This window comes from Phasianus colchicus, chromosome 3, assembly GCF_987193195.1.
Source record: "Phasianus colchicus chromosome 3, bPhaCol1.hap1.1, whole genome shotgun sequence".
Lineage (NCBI taxonomy): Eukaryota > Metazoa > Chordata > Aves > Galliformes > Phasianidae > Phasianus > Phasianus colchicus.
In genome coordinates this window covers 89,684,090-89,705,624 of record NC_143438.1, presented here as the reverse complement: position 1 = coordinate 89,705,624, position 21,535 = coordinate 89,684,090, and the positions used below count along the sequence as shown (strand labels likewise).

Sequence of the window (21,535 nt, the reverse complement as noted above, 5' to 3'; positions counted from 1 at the left end):
CCTTCCAACTCAAACAATTATATGATTCTATGAATAAGAGGAGATTTCTCTCTTGGGACAGTCAACAAGGCACTTCTTATATCTGCTGATTCGAGAGATATAAAATATAGACTTTCTGTTTTCTGGATGGACACTTCATGACAGAAGCTAAGCACTCAGTGCTAAATATAACTAAACTGAGGAATAAAATACTGGTGATTTTAGTGGTTTCTTTGACTTTAACAACTTATAAATAATACTGTATGTTTTCTGTAAAAACTTTCAAGTTTAAGCAGAAATGAAGTCAAGAAAACCCGAACACAGCATGAGATGAGCTGCAAGACCAGATTCTCACAGTGTGACATGTCAAACATTGCATTTGATCTTTATATGAGAAGCATCTGAGAAACTCATCTGAACCTTGGTGTTTCTACTTTCTTTCCAGGGTAAAGATGGCCCTCCAGGTCCACAGGGCCCACCAGGTGTTCCCGGACTTCCTGTGAGTGCAGTTCAGCTCCTTCTCTTTCAATACATAGAAATGTTTATAAGCATATGTGGACGTGAACCAAACAGATTCCTGAGGTGCTCTGAAAACTGCATGATCTTTAAAGGGATACCTGTAATGTTGGTGCTATGTCCTTGTCCCAGGACATAATGATTTGATCACTTCAAATCTAAGCGTTAAACTATCTGAAACAGGCTTGTTCCTCATCTGCCTGTTCATTTTTTAAAATTCTTTTTATTTTTATTTTTAATTATTTTTATTTTTGGCATAAATACTCTTATACAGGACACAGAACTAATGTAATAACACCAGTGTAAGGGAATAAGAATTCATAGTCTGGAATACCACAATTCTCTCAATCCATAGCTGAAATGATTCCTTTGCACTGACTCAAGTGCATCTGGGGCATAAACACTTTTCTTCTGGAAAAGGCATTAGTACAAAATTTAGTTGTTTTTTTTTTTTTCCTTAATGGAGTAGGGCTAGAGTTATTTGCAGTGTAAAGTAGTTTAGGTGAATGCCATTATAATGGTATTATAATGATTTATAACAGTTGTCTTTAGAAACCTTTTAAGACTGTTAACATGCTTGCCTTGCTGAGAAGGAAGAAGCCCCTTAGAACTGCCATACTGAATAGGGAAAAAGCACAAAGTGTTTCCCTACAGATAAAGTTTATGTCTGAGCTATAGAAATAACAGAATTTCTGGCGCATTGGGCAAAATTAAATACAGTCACAATGAAGCAGAGGTGCTATTTGGAGTTTTCATACTGACACAAGAATACCAATCTCTCCTATAAACTCCTTGTTATACCTCGTTATGCATTTCATTAATAGGGCATTGCTGGGAATGATGGCAAAGATGGCAAGCCAGGATCTCTTGGAGAACCGGTAATGTAATTTAAAGGTGCTTCACACAGGCAATCACAGACCACATCCAGTTATTACTTTTGTAGCTGCTTATCTGTGGGCTCAATGGGGGCAGGAAATCTGCTGGCACATCTTTTTATAACACCAGAGGGGCTGTATTGTCTCAAGCAATTTATAAGATTCACTCTCTGGGATTCTTGAAAAGAAACTGGGTTCTTTTACAACTACTATAAATACTCCAAAACGTAGTGATTCCATTTTACAAGTACTGCAAATATTACAAAGAAAGAAGATTCTCTTGTAACATTAAATCTAAGGATTGCATTTTTAGGTAGAAGATTATGGAGCATAAAAAGTTTAGAGGAGGTGTCTTAAAAGAAAGCCTTTTCTGAGTTGCTCTGTAATGGTTCTGTTGTCCAGGATTAGAGAGGTTTATATTTGATGTTCTCTACTTCGTCTATGCTTGCATTTATTGAAGGCAAAAAAAAAAAAAAAAAAAAAAAAGCTGAGCCATGAAGTTGATAGCCAAAAGGAAATGTTAATAAACTGGGCAGTGAATGTTATCCCTTACTACTGTGTTTCTTAGAAGAAGAATGTGCTTTCATTGTCTGGCATTGCCAGCCTCTTTCTGTACCTTGTCAAATGGGACTTAGTCCTTCTGTAAAAAGCCAAGTCCCCAGTCATTTCGGGGAATGGAGAAATGCTTGTCACAACAGCTGCAACAAACAAGCTTCCAACTGCTTCCAACAAAACAGCTGGTTTCTGTGTGCACATACTGATTTTTTACGTGCTGACCAGGTATTGCTGCAGTTGTGTGCATTATCCCTCTGAAAGAAAAACATTGTGAAGGTGCATCAATCCAAAGGTGTTTTGGATTGATTTTGAAGTTCAAAGTGTATGTTCATGACAGTGCAGATGTGGAAATGTCTCTGCCTTGTTTCCCATAGGGAAAACCTGGAGAACCAGGCCTCCCAGGCCAGGAGGGTGCCAGAGGCTTACCGGTAGGTTCAGTCCTGTAACTCTTCTGTACTGTAGCTAGGAAGCTTTTGACAGAGGATGATAACTCTTAATGTTGTGAACATCCGTTGCTGGTGATGTGGACAGTAAGATTGAGTACACCTTCAGTAAGCTTGTGGATGACACGAAGCTGTGTGGTGTTGTTCACTTGCTGCAGAGATGGGTTGCCATCCAGAGGCACCTTGAAAGGTTTGAGAGGTGCCCATGAGAATCTCAAGAAGTTCAGCAATGCCAAGGGCAAGGTCCTGCAGCTGGGTTGGGGCAATCCCAAGCACAAATTTAGGCTGGGCAGTGAGTGGATAAAGAATGGCCCTGAGGAGGAGGACTTTTGGGAAGGTTATTAAGTTCATGGTCAAGATAGAGCATTCTCACTGCTTCAAGTGTTAGTGTAATGGGCAATTATTTAATTCTCTTTTTCAGGGTTTCAAAGGACAGAGGGGAGATACAGGTCCCCCAGGTCCACGGGTAAGCAACCTGCACTGCATGCATGATGGTCCTTTGTAGAAGGGTGGTGTGAATTGAAGTTCTGCTCCCAGATAAGGTGAGGCAACTGGTAGATCTGAGTCCTCTGAAACTGCCTTTGAAATAGACCTGTGTGAGAAATTTTCACAGGAGGCCTCCACACAACATCCTACTTGTAAAACTACTTATATAGAAGGTGAGGAACCTTACTTCAGCCATTGAATGTGTATCACTTCTCCTCCAGAAATGCCTAAGACATGCAGAATATGTTCAGAACAAAACATAAAGAAATGAGTGCAGAAATGACTTTAGCCATTTGGCTTAGTTGCCTATTCATAATGAAGCTCAAAACTCAAGTCCTGCATGTAAAGTTCTCATTTCTGAGCAATGCAGTACAAAATGTTCCTTAATGTAGACAGTGGAATACAAAACTGAATTTTTTTCTACTTAATTAATACTGACTCTCCACGGGGAAGGAAAATACTTTGCTTGGAGTACCTTAGCTGAGCAATCCAGTACTTGAGCTCATCTTTTCTTCATTACAGTAGTTTCTATACCATGAGTGTGTTGGTGGGTTTCAGTTACTATACTAGCAGCAATAAATATTCTGCTGGAAAGCACTGTACTGCCCTGTGCATCACTATCAGAAGATGCTTCTGAATTATTTTTAAAAGCTGTGTGTCACATATGATATACTAGGCTTTTATTGTCTTTAGAAATTCCTCACTGAGCTCAGTTGAAACCGCACACCACTTGCAGTGGTGTTACTGGTCTGCCATTGACCTTGAGCTGATATCTCTTCCTTTTTTGCTGAATTGCAGGGGGAACCAGGTGCGACAGGTCCTGCTGGGCGTGAGGGGCCACCAGGAAAGGACGTAAGTGTACTATTTTGAGCAGACATTCATCTTCTCCCTGACAAATGAAAAAAAATCATTCATGGTGACCCCTCACTAAAAACAACTGCAGAAACTGAAATAAAGGGTAAATTACTGCAGCAGTGCAGAGAGTGATTTGTATGAAGCTGATTAGAGTACCGACAGATTTGAGGGCCTTTCTCACCACTCAGCTGCTGACACGTAAATATCAGGGATATCTCTGGAAAAGGAGGGAGAGCTATACTGTCTGAATCACAGGCTGTGCTGTGTAGCCACAGACCTGCTTTTTGCCACTCCTCTCCAAACTGTGTTTCATTCTGAAGATCCCACTGGGACAGGGTTCATTCCACTTGCTCTGCAAAAGGTGTACCTTACTGCATGCATAGCTGAAGCACAATCTATGACATACTTGTGGAATAAGATGCTTCTGCTCAGAGCAAAGAGAGATGGTACAGACAGATCCTTTGACATTATTAGCGTCAAATGCAGTCACATAGCAAAGTCTCTGGAGAGCACAATTGAAGCAGCATTCTGCAGCAGCTGCTCAGTAATGTACTGAGTGGCTGATATGCCAGTGTCATGATATCTGGGGAAGTTGTTTCTCCCTTGTACCCCTAATAACACGGAAAAGCTGTTGTGTTGTCAATAGTACCCTACAAAGTAAAATGGAAGATAGGCCTAGGGGAACCCCTCAGGGAAGGTAGGAACATCTTAAGGTTTGCTTAAGGGAGAGTGAAGGACTTCCAGTCCCTAAGGAATCCAGATTTAACATCAGATGATCTAATGGGTTCTGCTTGTGATCTGCACTGGGTGATAAATGTTTGAAATTCAAGAGGCTAGTCATACATAACTGGAAGGGGACAGTGAAGCTTTTCTTGTTTTTCCTTAATACGTGAACAGTTTAATTTAATAGGAGCAGTTTAAAATGATGGCTTGTTTGTCTCCCTATCAGATCTTTCCTACTCACCAAAATACTTTTCTTCATTTTAGGGTGATACTGGCCCCATAGGACCACAGGGCCCTCGAGGGCTCAGAGGGCAGCCGGTGAGTTTTTCTCCTGATAAGCAGTTTCTGGAGGTATACTGTATTTAGTGGGGATGTTCTGCAGTCTAGACCTGTGGTCTGGAAGAAGAATGCTATGCAATATTCAGGTGATGTTTGATGAAATACTACCTAAATTTGGGAAAAACAAATTAGAACTAGATTGATGGAAACTGATGAGGACTAATATGGAGCACAAAGTAATGTTAGTTTCTGACTTGTGTGGGAAAGATAGTTTAATGATTTCTACCAAGATTGCAGTGTCAGAAGTGCTTGTATTCCAGACTTGCCACTGGAATATCAGTCCTTATCACATGGCCTCTGCACGTGGTTTTCAAAGGCAGACAGTAGTTGCAGGTAACAATATTGGGATACCTGGGATCCTGTTTGTGATACTATTCATCGTTGTCATCCTCTCTATAATTTATACTGATAAAAAAAAAAAAAAAAAAAAAAAAAAAGCATAGTTTTGAGAAAAAAAACACATTTATTTAATTGAACACTTGTAGAGCTTGATTACATCTTCAGTGGACAAATGGTGGAGAAATGGCAATTCAGTTAACATTTCTGAAAGTATCATCTGGAATGGCTGAGAAATTACTTGTATTAATTTAATAGGCTTTTCAATTCTCTTTTAAAATTCAATCCTTTCCAAATTTGAATGCATATCTCAGTTGCTGAACATGAGCACATCTTTAATGTGTTATAATAAGAGTGATTTCTTTTCCTTCTGGGAAGATATGCTAGTGAAACATTCTACAACATGCTCCATAATCAGGGCAAAGTGCTGATTCAGCCAGCAATTCCAGGAGCTGGAATGACAGATCTCTTGGAGCTGGAAGGGTAGGGGGTTATATTACACTGTAGGAACATATGGAAAGCTCCTCTGTCTACCTGATAATTTACCTCATTATTTCTGCACTGCTAGCATCATTCACTAATGGGTCATGCCCCTTCACAACACCAGAAATGCATAAAAATGTTTGAGAAAATGGAAGTTATCACCATTCCAAAACATTCTTCTTTAGAGGAGAACTACATGGATTTTTGTATGGCCAAGGACAAAGTATCAGTTTCTTTTGTTGTTTCTTCTTTATCAAAGAGCATGAGGTATGATTTTGAATATAGACAGTAAAAAGGCTGGTCTATACTATCAATCCAGTGCAATGGTGAACACATCTGAAAAGTGGTTTGCAGAACCTATCTTAGTCATTGGAAACAGGAATTTTTTGAACATGAGAAGGCTTGGGGTGATCTGGAGGTATCTGTTGGCGAGTGCAGATTGTTTTCATGTTGATCATGGAGTTGCCAAGAGTTTGTCAAACACTGACTAATGGAGCTGCCATAGTGGGTAGCTCTGTCTGTACAGGATTCATGTGAAAAGAATAAGGGTGAAGAGACAGAGAAGGAGTGCTAGTTTGCCCCTGTTCACATTAGGGGGTCTGCGTCCTCATCTCTGACTTTTTATCCAGAGATGTGGTCAGCCATGCAGTCATAGATGCAGAATTTGTGGGGTTAATAAAAAATAGGAAATCCTTACTCTGTTATCTGCCAAGAGGGAAGGTTGGAAAATGTTAAAGAAATCCTTGCTGGTATAGCAGCAGGTGGATACTTCTATTGATCATAATATATTTTGTTTCACTGATCTTTTTGCTTTTCACCTTAGGGCAAGAATGGATTGCCTGGATCTGCAGGAGAACCTGGCCCAGCAGGTAACCCAGTAAGTACCACAAAGGGAAATTCATCCAGCAGTTATGTCAGGGAGAGGTGACTGATGAAGTACAGATGGGGTGGTTTATGTGTAGCTGCTTACGGTCTGTCAAGTTGCCATGTCTGAAGGTAGAGGTCAGTGACCTGAAAATCATTGACTAGCCATAATATCAGAGGGGTTTTGGCTACATTCCTGGAATTGAGCTGCTAGCTGGGTCATTTAAAAAAAAGAAGAAAAAAGAAAAAAAAAGGAAATGATTGATTACCTGGCGTGGAGAAAAGATTGGCATGCCTCATCTTTACCAGTTGATTTAATTTTGTCAAGCAGAGACACTGCAGCCAGTGGAGGGCTGTCACAAGAAAGGAGAGGGCTTCAGGGAGTTGGCAGGCTGCCATGAAAGAATAGCAGCAGTAGAGAAATTCTCCCCAGGCACATGGGGGAAGAGCAGGTAGTGGGCAGTAAACCAAGATCATGGAGCAGAATGAATCCCCCGGGGCCATCCTGTGTGGAAGAATAGAATGGTAATGAAGTGCTGTAAGGAGCACAGAAAGAAGAGTTTTTCTCTGTTATGCTGCTGAAAATTGTTCAGGATTCAGCATATCCATGCAAGTGAACCTTTCTGTCCAGCAGCACCTTTTGCAGTTCAGGGCTTTTCTTTCCCTTTGCCCACCTAGACATTACATCTTGTTGGTCTGGCAAATTCTAAAAGAAACAAAGACATAACAAAAGGAATCTGAAAAATATTGCAGTGGGACTTCACTCATCTTTGTAGTACTCTGCCCTTGCACTACCTGAAAGCAATCTCAGCATTCTTGCTGACATTTGGCCTGAGGACGTTTCTGTGAAGATGATGAGAGGGCTGGAGCACCTCCCCTGTATGGACAGGCTGAGAGAGCTGGAGCTTTTCAGTCTGGAGAAGAGACGGCTCTGAGGAGACTTCATAGCGGCTTTCCAGTACCTGCAGGGGACCTACAGGAAAGCTGGGAAGGGACTTTTGATAAGGGTAGGTAGTGACAGGATGAGGGGAAATGGTTTTAAGTTGACAGAAGTTAGATTTAGATTATATATTAGGAAGGCATTCTTTACTGTGAGGGTGGTGACACACTGGAACAGGTTGCCCAGTGAGGTTGTGGATGCCCCCTTCCTGGAAGCATTGAAGGCCAGGCTGGATGGGGCTGTGAACAACCTGGTCTAGTGGAAGGTGTCCCTGCCTATAGCAGGAAAGTTGGAACCAGATGATCTTAAAGGTCCCTTCTAACCCAAACCATTCTATGATCATATGATTCTTTGCTGCCAGGATGTCTTCTCCTAACATTTCACAGAGAAGTAAACAATACCTTTTATGCATGGGTTGGTGACAGCATGCAGATTACAGGTGGGATAGAAGTGATGCAGTCTACCAGCCTTTTTGCAGTCCAAAATCATTGCTACTGCTTTTTTTTTGTCCTTGCTGCAACTCATTACCTTGCCTAGACCACTGCCATTGCTTCTTACCATATGGATAGCCTCTGTTGCCCATTCAATCTTCATTTCTTCTCATCATGCCCACCTCCCCTCCTTATGCCTTTTGCCTTTTACTGCTTTTTGGCTGTATAGGTTGCTGCTCATGTTTTGTCCAAGGTTGCTGGGGTTCTGGAATGCTCTGTGAGTGCCAAACAAGGACTAGCTTTTGGTCATCATCACATTATTCCATTACCTCCTTAGAGAGTCAGGTAGTGACCCACAGTTTTGTCAGGCACCTTCCTGCACAAACACAGAACTAAAGCACTCTCTGCTTCAGAAGATTTATACTCCAAAAATAACATAAGAGATTGAAAAAGGATAAAGTCAGATGGATGAGAAAGGGGAAACAATGACAGTATTGGTCAGCAGAACAGACAGTCTTCTCATCAGAATTCTTCTGTCATTAAAATGAATCCTCTCTCCTTCATAAAGGTTATTATGAGAAGTGCTTCCATGTACTGTACACTAGTCCATTTATTTCCAGCCTTGTCTGGAAATGCAATGATTTCCTTTGCAATGTTGTGTGACAAGCCAATGTATTATATTTCTGTTTGAAGAAAAAGAGAAGTGAGAAAGATGATTGTGACAATGAGGATTTCTTTTCCACCACATGAGTTGCTGTATCATTGCTGAGTTGTAGTCACAACACTTGCCAGGAACCTGCTCCTTTTATTTGACAGTGCCCATACTGCTCAGCAGTGCTCATGCTTAAGCCAGTGTACAGCAATACAACAAACCCCCTGAAATCTCCAGATTTTTCTCATCATTGCATCATGTACTTCGAGTCTGCCTACTTGAAAGCCATGTGCTTGGTTACTTGTTGGCACAAAGCAAACTTAAAACAAAGGCAAGTTTTATTCTAAGATGAAAAGTTGCATTATGAATTAGAAGGTGTCAAACAAAGTTGTGAAAGAAAAGGTTAAAAGAAAAAAAGCCTTACAAAAAATCAGAAGTATATATGAAATGGATCTGTTTCCCGAATTGACATTTAAGCTGCCCTGATCTGTAAGAAGAAAGGACAGTTTGGCAGAACATCACAAGAGATAAGTAAAAGGCAGACGTTTCTTAAATTGAAGCTGAAAAGAAGAGCAAAGGAGCAGCTCAGTAACTGTTGTCTGTTAAATGTATTCTCAGATTTGAACTATATGACCATCTGCACTGCTTCCCTGCTGTTGTGCATCACAGCATTTCCACAGGCACACCAACACATTATAAGTCATATCGCAGCAGAAGTAGCTGCTGAACACACCTCCTGTCACTTCCATAACTGTCACTTCCTTATCAACCTTTCACAGGGACCCCACACAGCTTGTTAATAATGCAGACCTGGTATCTGCAAATCTGCTTTTCTTCGTTTTGCCTTTTCTTGTCGGTTTTGGGAGTCTTGCTGCTACAGTGAGAGATTTCCCCATTCCAGTGTATAAGTAAATGCATGCTCTGGAAAAGAGATGTTGGAGAAGGGACTGCTAGGTGTCTCCCTCCTTTCTGTCCAAAGGGTCCTAAAGGAAATAAAGGAGAAAATGGCAGCCCAGGACTCCCTGGCTTCATAGGACCCCGAGGACCACCTGTAAGTATGGTTGGGGATGGATGAGAGCTGCTAATTGTCTGCTTTTATGTGTTGGACAATGAAGGTAAGACAGTCATCTTCAATTAGGTAGAAAACATAGGCAGGAGATATCACAAATCCAGAAGCCATATGCGTCGCTTCAGAAGAAAACTGCACTGCAGAGACTAGCATTACTCTTACGGGAAAACACCTGTGACCCCATTTGAGGAACTGGTTCTTGTCAGTCAGTACTGGTTTTATGTGCATTAATTGGGCTCGTTCATCACTGCTCTTTACATGGGCATGGGGTTACTCAGACTTTGTCTCTGCATGTATCCCAGAATGGCTAAATAGGGAATTTTTAAGTGCTGATAGTATTAGAGTTATTCTTGATATTTGCTGTTCCCAGGAAAATTCTTTTGTTACCTTCAACAGAGGTACATCTCAATTAAAATATTCAGATAGCTCCCAAAGTGATCTAAAATAATACCTATTCACGTGAAAATATCACAGCTTTGAAATTCCATATCTTTAGCCCTACCAAGGCAAGAAAAATATGTTAAATTCTACTTGAAGGATGGAAAAGATTGAATGTTAGGTAAATGTTTTCATTTTCATTTCTAACTCTGGTGCGACAAAATTAGATTGTAATTGTTTTCATGTCAACCTAGCAGAAATGAGTCTTCTACAGGATGAATCATTTTTTTTTCTTCCTTTTTTTTTTTTTTTTTTAATTTAAGGATTGAAAAGGGAATCTTGTGATGAGGAGAAGGACATATTTCTCTGGAAAATTAATTTAATGCAGCAAATGCGGCGGCCATTTAAAGCTGAAGTGGCCCTAAGGAACATTCAAGTGGGTCTGATGCTGCCTAATTGGAGCTGATGTGATCACACATCTGTGATTAGATACACTGCTCATGCATACATAGATGTGTTCCGGTGCAGTGGAAGCTATTCTGTGTATTTTCAGGTTATGGAAAAAGCACTGTATGCATACATGCATTAGAGATATGATCACATCTGTGAATTGTAAATACATCCTTCCATTCATAGTATAGGCAAGTAGATAGAATTTTTGCAGTGTGCTTCAGGACTGCAGTGACTTTTTTTTTTTTTTTCGCTGAAATGCTGAAATGCAGAGATTGTTCTGCCTTATTGGCACATCATAAATGCAGAGTATCGAAAAAAAAAATCCTGATGGAGTGCTTGTTTAAGGCTGTGGCTATTTTATGTACCTCTAAAATATGGGCAAGTTTTCAGGCTCAGAGTTTCTTTATCCATGGCTCAATATCCTGTATCCAGCTACTGTCATACAGGATAACACCTCTACTTAACAAATATGCTTCCTTTACATCTTTAGACTATTATGGCTATAACACTAGAACTTCCTAAGCTAAATAGGCTGGAATAGATAGTCTTAGTGTTTTTTTCCAACTGTAATGATTCTATAATTCTATGACTCCATGATTAAACCAGTCGAAGTAAAGGTTATGAAGCTTTGTGAAATATCTGTAAGAAAAAGGAATACAGTTTTTGAAAGCAGGAACACGCTTTCAATAAAAGTAATCTCAGCTGGTTCTTTAGATAGGCTTTCCTTCTATTTATAAACATTTACACTGTGTACAGACTTTTAAAAAACTACAAATCAGAGGATGTGCCTTTCCAGGAATGACCTATAGCAGTAGGCTAATGTTAAATATTCCAAACTCACTTCTGTGTGGCAGAAAAATTGTGCTCTAGACACAAAGCAAAACTCATGGATAAAAGGTAGGCTCTGTCTTCCAAGTCTGCAATATGGTGCTAAATTCACTCTCTGTACCTCTCAGGGTGATCCAGGAGAAAAAGGCCCTCCAGGAAAGGAGGTAAGATGGATTCCAAGTTGTTTTGAAACAGTGCTGGTGTCTCAGGAAAAAAAACAAACAGGGATGCCACCTGGGTTATATCAAAATGTTTGGGTTTCTTTTTGCTTGATTTTTTGATATTTGAAAACAAACAGAGATCTCAGAGATCTGTAGGACCAACAGGGAAATATATTTTCTCCAGATCTCAGTAATCATTGTGAATACATGCTCTTTATTACTTATTATGACTCTTTCGTGCTAACCTTTGTTTTGTTGCAGGGTGCACCAGGGAAACCAGGTGAAACTGGATCCAAAGGAGAGAGGGTAGGTTGGAGAGTATTATTAGTTCTTTCTTTATGGATGCCACATCCCTGCATGTGTTCAAAGCCAGGTTGCATGGGGCCCTGGGCAATCTGGTCTAGTGTATGATTTAGTTTTTGGCAGCCCTGACTTTGGCAGGGGGGGTTGGAACTAGATCTTTGAGGTCCCTTCCAAACCAAGCCATTCTATGATTCTATGGCTCCTTACATTGAAGTAGAGATCTGTTTTGAGGTAGGGGCTGGGGAAGGGATCATTTAAAAGTGAGGTGTGGCCTGTAGAGATCTTATACTCTCCCCCTTTCCTCCCAGCCCTCTCTTTAATCATTCAGTGTCAGTAATAATTTGTGGATCATTTGTAATTCACCAGATGTTGTATTCAAGAACTGCCAGCTCAGCTGTTTGTGTTTTGCAGTGCATGGAAATCAGAAGTTTGCCTTTTATTTTGTGGTGGTAAGGTCAGATTTTTTTTATTTTTTTATTTTTTTTGCTTAGGGAGAGCCTGGCATCAAAGGCGAAAAAGGTCCTCCGGGAGAAAAGGGCCCTCCAGGTGAGCCTGGGATACCTGGTCATAAAGGCCATCCAGGTCTGATGGGACCCCACGGACCACCAGGAGACAATGGGCAAGTTGGGCCTCCTGGTCCCCCAGGACAGCCAGGATTTCCAGGACCACGGGTAAGGCTGCCAGATAAAGGCTTTGTACAGTAATTTTACTGCCATAGTGGGAGATCAGAAAAGCTTCTAAGGTTGTGGTAGGGCTGGAAGAAGCCAGAGCAAGTATGTGCTGCAATAGGGAGACAGCATTTTTATCTCCCATCTCTTGATACATAAAAAGCAGAGCTATTTTTTCTGAGGGTATTGGATTAAACTTCAAGAACTGAACAATTCAGACCGACAGCCAAGGAGGCCAGTCTCTGACTCCCATAACAGCCTAAATCAGGTCATGCAGCTATGTCCATGCATACCTGGAGTCCAAAAAAGCTTCTTGCTATTTGGGTGTTAATGCGTAGTGTTTCATACGGAGCTCTTATGTCTTCCTCTGCTGCCGGTTGCTATGAGAGACAAAGTGCTGAGCCATGGAAAGGTCACTGCTCTATTCCTGGAAATTCTGGAGTCAGCTCATCAGAATTCATGAAATCCTATTTCGTTTAATATTCTTCTCTTTTCTTTTTTTCTAATGGGAAACAATCTGTCTATTGAAAGCGCCTGAGGGTAATGTATGTACAAGAATGAGAACAACGACTGACCTGACATTAGTGAAGCTGATATGTCCATCCTGAGACTGAATCTGAGATTACTGCAGGGGGGTAATAACTAGTAAAGTAATCTCCAGTAATGTAAATGCTGGGTAAACTTTAGACAAAACATCTTTTGTGTGTGTGTGTCTCAGCAAAACAAAGATTTGATGCTATCCAGTGATGATTGTGGAGACTTAATGCAACTAATAGAGTTAAAATGTCAAAAGATAATATGTAAGCCTTCAAATTATGTTCCACAATGATGTTTGCTTATTGGGATATACACTAAGAGCCATCACAAATGGTTAGTAGTAATGACAAAATTGCTGCTTTTGTCACCATCAAACACATATTTTCCTTACACAAAATTTGCTGTGGGAAGAAGGCAGCAAATGGACAACTCCATCCTTATTAGCAATTTTACTGGTTAAAATTGAAATGTCTCTTGGCTATTTAATAAAATCTAAATTTGTTACTGGATAATAACTTCTGATTCAGAAGACTTTATTAAGGTTTTGTAAACAGGGGAGACAGTATGCATTATTATATGTTAGAAGTATTAAGTCTGAGGGAAAAAAAAAACACTTTCATGTAAATTCATAGAAGAATGCAGGCTGATGAGAAATATTTTCAAACAGATGGAAAGAGCAATTTTAATTAAAAAAAAAAAGGAAAGTACTTTTCAAGTGAAACATATCACTGTACAAAGGAAAATATTTGATCTTGTTGGTTCAAAATTATTTTTGAAACAGAGCTAAAATAATTCTTTTGAGTTTGTGAAATATGCAAAGACGTGTCTAATTTCCCTAAAACTATTCTTTTTATGTTCTTGGAAGGTCTCAGCCAAAAATATTCTTCTAGTCCACCAAAAATGCTTTCATCTGTTTTTCAAGTGGACACACAATGTTACATAACTTTTAGTGGGTAGTACATCTGCTTAAGATGTACTGTCACACAAAGGAGTTGAGAGAGGTGACAAAGGACACTAATCCATAGAGGATGGACCAGGACCGGGCAGCCCTGTCTCCCTGCCTCCTTTCAACAGTTTGCAGCCAGGCAGAACCTTGTGTGTGCTTGGAAGAATGGGTAAATGGGTAGATTGGCTGTTGTTCTGCTGAGATAAGGCCTGTCAGCATGCCATACATCCAGTATCAGTACCTGGACCTACTCTGGGTATTCACCTTAATTATCCTGGAGGAAACTTGCAGTGCTGAATAAAGAGTCAGGCTTTCCACAGTGGTCATGTGGAGCAGAAGTCTCCTGATCCAATTTCTATTACTCATCCTATTAGTGTACAGAGAGATTTTATCAAGGCCAGATTGAGTGGGGGCCCTGGGCAGCCTGTGGCAACCCTGCCCATGGCAAGGGATTGGAGTTTGATGATCTTTAAGGACCCTTCCAATCTAAGCCATTCTATGATTCTATGACTTTATGATTTAGTCTCCAACCAAGCTCCCTCCTTACACCATTGAGTCCACAGCTTGCCAACAGCATGGGAATTATGGATGATTTGAATCCCGTTATGTTCTTCTTCTTGCAAGTCTCTGCAGCTTTGTGTGTGCATTGGGTGAAGAAATGCAATCCTCTAATCCCTTCATCTGAAGTTTCACTTTCACATCCCCAGGCTGTGATTATTATATTGTGTTACTACTACAATTATTACTCCCTAGGGGGAACCTCCGTCTCTAGAGACTCTGAGAAGACTCATCCAAGAGGAGTTAGCTAAGCAGCTAGATGGTAAGTAATCAGCTCTGAGAAGATAGCAGATAGATCTGAGAGCATGAAAGATAACTTTCTACAGCTGTGGTGTTGTAGCTAACACGTGAAACTCTCCTGCTTATGGAAGGCATTGTTGCAACAAGTCTACTGGAAGGCACATTTCTGTAAAATGACATTTGATGCCCACCAGTAAAAGGAGAGCATGTAGAGTGGATGTAGGTTGCTGTTTTTCTCAAAGTATTTGAATTGCAGGCCAGTATTGACCTAGATCTACAGCGAACTGCAGAGCTGTAGTGCTTCTCTACGCACAGCTCTCGGAGCAGCTGAAACATATCCAAGCACATTTTCCTCCATTCTAGAGATCATGGTGAAATTAGGTGATTTGTTTGAAGGAGTTTATTTACATGTTCTCAGAATTTGATTTCCACCCCATTCTAATAGCAGTCAAGAGTTTGCGTCACTGAAGAGAACATAGAAAACCCTTTTCCCTTCATTCTGTTGGATGTTTTTGTGATGCTAAGTGTGTCTAAAGAGCCCTCAAGGCTGCTCAGAGTTTGAATCTGAGAGCTATGAGCAATATGGCTGCATGGAATTCAGATGATATGTTGACACAGGGAGCTGCCTTAGTTGCAATTTCTGATTTCCCAGGCAGGGTACATTGGCTGATAAGTACATTGACTTTCAGTCCATTTGTGTAACAGCCCAGAACAAGAAAAGAAAGCTTTCTCCCTAAAGAGCTGCCACGTAGCATCTCACTGCATAGCAGTGGAAACATTCTTCTTTTCAGATCAGCTATGATCTGAGTTCTACAGAAATCCACCAGCTGTACTGTTAAAGAAAGGACATTCAGATCCTCCTTGAACAAGGAGCAGAGATAAGTGTTTAGGATTACGCATGATATTCAAGAGCAGTATGAAACTATGGAGAAATTAGGCTGAAATCATTTACAATGGGTATGGTACTATCGTGATGTTTGGGAAAGGGTTATGTGGCAACAACAAATGAATGGTCCTGAAAATTTCATCAGTTCCCTATTTGGACTTTACTAGATCAATGTTTCCAGCTCTCCATCATTTGGAGCACTGATATTCTTGTCTGATAAACTCCATTCCCCTCTCTTTGCAGCAAAGTTAGCCTATCACTTGGCTCAGATACCACCTGCACATGTAAAAGCATCCCATGGCAGACCAGGACCTCCTGGTCCCCCTGGGAAAGAAGGACTACCAGGAAGAACTGGCCCTCCAGGAGAGCCTGGCCGACCTGGACAGACTGGATCTGAAGGACCACCCGGACCCATTGGTCCCAAGGGTGAGCAATCCTGGTGTGTTTGGGAAATCCATTAAAGAGATATGTCCAGCACAGTATGGGGGTTGGAGCTTGATGATCCTTGAGGTCCCTTCCAACCCAAGCTATTCTATGATTCTGTTCTTTAGCGCAGGCACTGAGTACCAGAAAGAATATCCTGAGGAGTGGTGTGAGAAGTAGTTCTGGTGAAATGCTAAAAAATGAAGCAAACTGAAAAGGATTTTGTTCTATTAATTTTAAAAGGAAAAATTAATATTTCAAATTGATTAAGCTTTTTATCGGCGTTTTTTCTCCCTAAGAATTGTAATTCCTGAAAGCCTTGATGATCTCAACACAACCATCCCATAGCTTGCCAAATATCTGAGTGTCCTGGGAATACCTAAGACCTGAGTTTGCATCATAGTCTTACTTGCCTTGGGCAGATTTTATTAAGATGTTGCAGTGACATAAGCAATAAGCTGAAATTGCTTAAAATCTTGGTATTCACCTCTTCTCTTAATAGCATCAAAGTAGTACTCAAAACTCTTGCTAAAAGCAGCCTCAGTCTTTTAAAGTAGATTTTGTGAACATGACCAGCAACTGCAGAGTGTGTGTTTTACCTTTGGTCAGAATTGAAGTGGGTTACATCTTCATTCCCACTTATTCCCTTTCTCAGAGGAGCGACAACAATTAGGAACTATTTTTTTTTAGCAAATACACTGGTTTAAGAGTGGATAAAAGACCTGTGGTAGTTTGTTCTATAGATAATGCTTATCAATTAATTGTTGTCTTTTTCCCCTCTCTACAGGAGAAAGAGGAGAGAAGGGTGAGAAAGGAGATGCTGGCATTGGCCAGCGAGGTGAAATAGGTCCTCCAGGAATTCCAGGTATGTTTTTTCAGAAAGTTACACACACACACACACAAAAGTATATATATATATAAAACTCAGAACATTTACAAAGGCAAAGGTCTCTTCTATATTAGATAAATAATCACGTTGACATAAATAATGACATTACACTATTTCTATAGCCAGTGGCCCAAAGGGAAGAAATAAAACACTAGCATCATATCTGGCCACCTTAGTTCTTCAGCCTGATTGGCAAACACAATGACCCATGTCAGTAACAGTTAGGTTAACTGACCTTTGGGACAAGTCCAAAGTGAGGCTTTATTTACTAGATACACAGTGTGGTGCCTTATCTGCACTTCCAGAATCTTCTTGTGACCAAGCTGAACGCAGAGATCCAGGCAGCTTCAGCCTGTTATAAAAGATTGTATGTAACGCCTCTGTCTCAGGCATACAGCTCAAGCTTTATCTTTGCTGATAAACAAGAAGCAAATAAATTTTGTTTCTAATTTGTAATTAGGAGCCATCGATCAGCTTTACCTTCACCCTGCTTTGGTGGGAGAGAAAATTATGGAAAAAAATTCATTACTCCATAGGCTGCATCAGGCATGCTGGTCCTGCGTTGCTTTAAAATAACAGTGAATCCACTATACTTCATACAATGAGTTATTTCCCACAAATGACTCTTGCCTCAAGTTTTCCCATTCTTGCCACCTCCCTGTGAGGACTATATGTCATTACCTCTGCAGCTGCACAACTTCAACAGCACAGTGAGAACATAGTACAGTTGTTTAATCCAATTATGCATACAGGATGGAAATCTTGCATTCAGAGGAGTGATGTTTGCCATATTCTCATAGAAATATGTCAGCCAGACCCAAATCTGTGGAAGGTGATGCCTACATCCCGGTATAGGCAGTAAAGCCATCTCCTGTGATGCTGTACTACTAAGTACTGCACTCTGAAGGTGCCGCTCACCAAGGGCATTTTGTTTTTATTTTAGGCCTCCCAGGGGAGCCTGGTTATGCCAAAGATGGAATACCAGGATCACCTGGCCCTCAAGGTGAAGCTGGGGTACCTGGTCTCATGGGCCCACAGGGACCTCCAGGGGCCAATGGACAGTGTGACCCCGCTCAGTGCGCTTACTATGCAAGCCTGGCTGCCAGGCCCGCCAATGTCAAAGGGCCCTAGGATACAGGGAGTATCTCCAGACTTGTTTTTAAAACTTGAATTCATACAGCCTGCCAAGAGCTCTCAGATGTCTTCAACTTTGTTTCTTTCATGGGAGGCCTTCTAAAGCCAACAAATGCTGCCGGTCGGTCAGATTATTTTTATGAATTATAATAATTATTATTATTATCTTTGATGTGACATGTGAATTTGTTCTTTTTTCTCTAACACAAAGGCATATTAAAACATTAAAAATGTGGGTTTTTTTTTTTTCTTTTGAAGAGCATATAACATTGATGCATTGTGTAGCAGTTTATGCAAAACCATTCTGATACCAATTTTTTTTTTTCCTTTTTGTGGTTAATTCTTTCCAAAGCTTTAGCCTTGAAACTGAAATTAAATCCTGCACTGTGCAGCATGGGGCATTAACTGTGTAATCACAGGACTGTGGTACTAGCTGCCATCCACACAGAGGACAGGAAGATAAGGTCATGCCAAAACTGGGGAAGAGATCTCCAATACACTCAGCTCACAATGGACATACAGTTATAGACAGGCAAGGTGTTCCCTAGAAGATCTCTTTTATATTTATTATTCTGTCCGCAAAAGAATTGGAATTCTATAGAAGCCAATTTTTTTGGACCATGTGAAATCTCACAGTGAGGCCTGGATCACTGTTCCTTGTGCAATAACCTCAGTAGCTGAAGGGTATGTTCATATCAGATGGAGCTTATCTTCCTTCTGTCAGGGAGATGCCTCTGAAAAAGCCACAATATTATTCTCCATCAGCTCAGGGCTGCCAATTCCACTTGTCATTGTCAATGCACACATAGCTATCTATCACTTCTTCACCCGAGAATTCTGCCAGTGCAACACAGAATGTCTTCTACTGTTAAAAATCTCAGGAAGCAAAGTGTCATCGGACTTCACTGTTCTGAACGATACACCATATCATAAGTCTCCAATAACTTGGAAAAGTTGTGTTTTAGAGGGACGTGAGAGATTAGAGGCTGGTTTTCATCTCTGATGAAAAGTCAGAACAGACAGGTGTTCAGAAACTCTGAGGAAATTGTGTTTGAGAGTGAAAGCCAAAACTCAGACATAGGCCATTTTGCCTATCAGCTAATTGCCAAAATCATGTTGGGAATTCACTGAGAAAATAAATAAGGGACAGAGGCTGAGAAGACATTCACAACTGATCACTTTTCAATCTAACTTTCTGACAGAGACACATGGAAGAGCCAGATTTCCAAAACTCTTCTGAATAAGCAGTTTGTATTGAGGGACCAGAGTGATACAGACACCAAGTGCTGAATCTGTTTTGAAATCTCATCTGATCTTTTGGAGAGATAAATGTGGCCCCTTGCCCTGCTGGCATGTTCACCATGTGGCATGGTGCTTCCAAACTAGCTAAGCCAAGCAGAAGGCACAGCTGTCTATAACCATCCCAAAATCAGACACTGTAGCTATAAGCCCAAAGCTGACTATTTGCAAGCCTTGGAGCCTTTTTCTTACCCAGAAGATTAAACAAAGCCTTTTCTATGTAGATCTCAGTGGTGACAATTTTTGCTATTTCCTATGCAAGTAAATTCTTCTATTGGATTTTACTGTGATTCTGTCTGTGGAAAGACCTAGCAAAGTGAAAATATCATGAAATGAAAAGCATACTGCTTTTTAGTAACCCTCAATAGTATATGTTACTGTAATGCTTTCTATAGTTCAGTTTTATGCAAGCATGTTGATCACATAGTATTTAACATCATCATTTTTTCTAGTCCAGGATGAATGAGATTTTATTCCTCTAGTGGTGATGTAGAATAAGCTTCTTACTCGGGAGAGACCTCTCAACATAGTATGAGCCATCATTTTGAATAAATATCATGGCAATGAGAAGGTTTTATGGAGGTCAGGCATATATTGTCCCATATTAGTACATTAATGGTGTGAAGACTGATAAGCTGATGATTGGACTAGATGATTTTAGAGGTCTTTTTCAATCTTAATGATTCTATGATTCTATGATTCTGTGATGTGAAACTCCTCAAACTCTGCATCGTGCATATTTGCATAAACCATGCATGGCACAGACATTAATACACTCAAGTATACCATGTGATAGGTAAATATATAATTATGCTCTATTGAACAAATTCCAGGGTCTTTCATCTTTCCAAAATGGTACATTGGAATTTAGATAAAGGAGATAGGAGATTCTGGAGTTTTTGTTGTTTTGTCCTTTTTTATTTTTATTTTCTTTGATAACTCATTTCATCTGCAAGTCTCTCAAAGCCACTGCCAGCAGTGCTCTGCGTTAGGAAAACAAGACACACCGACATCTTCAATAGAAATTAAAAATTTGCAGTGGGCAGCTGTAACCAGAAAAGGGGAGACAGCCTACCTCCCTTTGCTATAGCATATTCTCTATTTTATTGTTACCTGTTCAGTCTATTCCTACCTTTGTGTTCTGAGTTCAGTGGATGCCATTTCCCTGCTTTTTCTTAAATCTTGTTTCCTCTACATGACATTTACCAAGCACAGTCTGTCAGTAGTGAGGAGTATGAGACACTTGCTGCAGACTCAGATCTGCAGGGGTGCTTATAGCCACCCAGTACTGTCTGCCAAACAGCTTGCAAGGCAGCAATGGATGCAGGAGGTGAAAGATAGGGCAGAGGTAATGTGTGTGGCTGCTTACTAACCACTCTTGAACAAGATGAGGATGTGGCTTTTGCATCTCAATGTTCCTGTCTCAGAAACAAAGCATTTGGTACATCACAATGAAGTTTATTCAGTGTCTGAGACTTAATCCCAGGAATCCACTGTTATTTTAGTATGATTTTTTTTTGGCCAGCCATGTGATAAGAGGGAATATACTGATAAGATGGAATTAGAGAGGCAGAGAATGCATTGTCTATATGTAACCATGGTGCTAATGATACACACATCTTATGATACTGCTGGAGTGTTTTTTGTTTTTTTTTTTTTAATCAATTGTGTAAATTATTACAGTTATAGCAAACAAACTATTATTCCATTATATATTTTGCCTGTCAAATAAATAATTTTAAATTTTAAAGAGATTAATTTCGGGAAAATAGTTTTTTGTGTTACATTATTTAACAATTTACACTTGTATTCTGAACTGCTCTAAATTAGCTTTTTTTGGAGCTGTAGCAAGGAATAAATTATTCTCCTTCTCTGCTGCTTTGGAGAGGCTCATCTCATTACAGCCTTGTGATGTTGTTTTTCTGAGCTGTCCTTTTCACACCTCTCGTTAATATGGGATAATTAAACTGTCTAAGGTTGAACTCAGTTCCACATGTTTATCGAGAAATGTGTAATCAAAGCAAAATGGTACTGCTCAGGACTGAAACAAATGTGTGTGTTTTTCCAGAAATGCAATAAAAATGTAGCAGCTGCTAAGCCTCGGGTCCATGCTCTGAGTACAGAACTGTCAGAGAGATGAGCACATCTTTTACTTTCTGGACTATTAAGAAAAAATACAATTAAAATTAAAAGAAAATAAAAATATGGAGAAATTTTGATCTTTTAATGCGAAAACTGTCCAAGCCTTAAGCTGCTACAGGCTGCTTTTTGGCAGCTTCTGAAACA

General features: G+C 40.2%; 1 protein-coding gene across 2 annotated transcripts in view; it reads left to right on the top strand.

Moving 5' to 3' along the window:
- The window catches only part of COL22A1 (collagen type XXII alpha 1 chain), a 224,729-nt gene extending 206,596 nt beyond the window's left edge, over positions 1-18,133 (top strand). For both annotated transcript variants that reach the window (XM_090138032.1, XM_090138033.1), the window contains exons 51-65: positions 425-478; positions 1,320-1,373; positions 2,300-2,353; positions 2,790-2,834; positions 3,653-3,706; positions 4,697-4,750; positions 6,414-6,467; positions 9,457-9,528; positions 11,334-11,369; positions 11,628-11,672; positions 12,161-12,340; positions 14,574-14,640; positions 15,748-15,930; positions 16,715-16,792; positions 17,760-18,133. In XM_090138032.1, the coding sequence (XP_089994158.1) occupies positions 425-478; positions 1,320-1,373; positions 2,300-2,353; positions 2,790-2,834; positions 3,653-3,706; positions 4,697-4,750; positions 6,414-6,467; positions 9,457-9,528; positions 11,334-11,369; positions 11,628-11,672; positions 12,161-12,340; positions 14,574-14,640; positions 15,748-15,930; positions 16,715-16,792; positions 17,760-17,947 (1,218 nt within the window). In that variant the 3' untranslated portion in view covers positions 17,948-18,133. The remainder of the gene's footprint in view (positions 1-424; positions 479-1,319; positions 1,374-2,299; positions 2,354-2,789; positions 2,835-3,652; positions 3,707-4,696; positions 4,751-6,413; positions 6,468-9,456; positions 9,529-11,333; positions 11,370-11,627; positions 11,673-12,160; positions 12,341-14,573; positions 14,641-15,747; positions 15,931-16,714; positions 16,793-17,759) is intronic.
- The last annotated feature ends 3,402 nt before the right edge of the window (positions 18,134-21,535 follow it).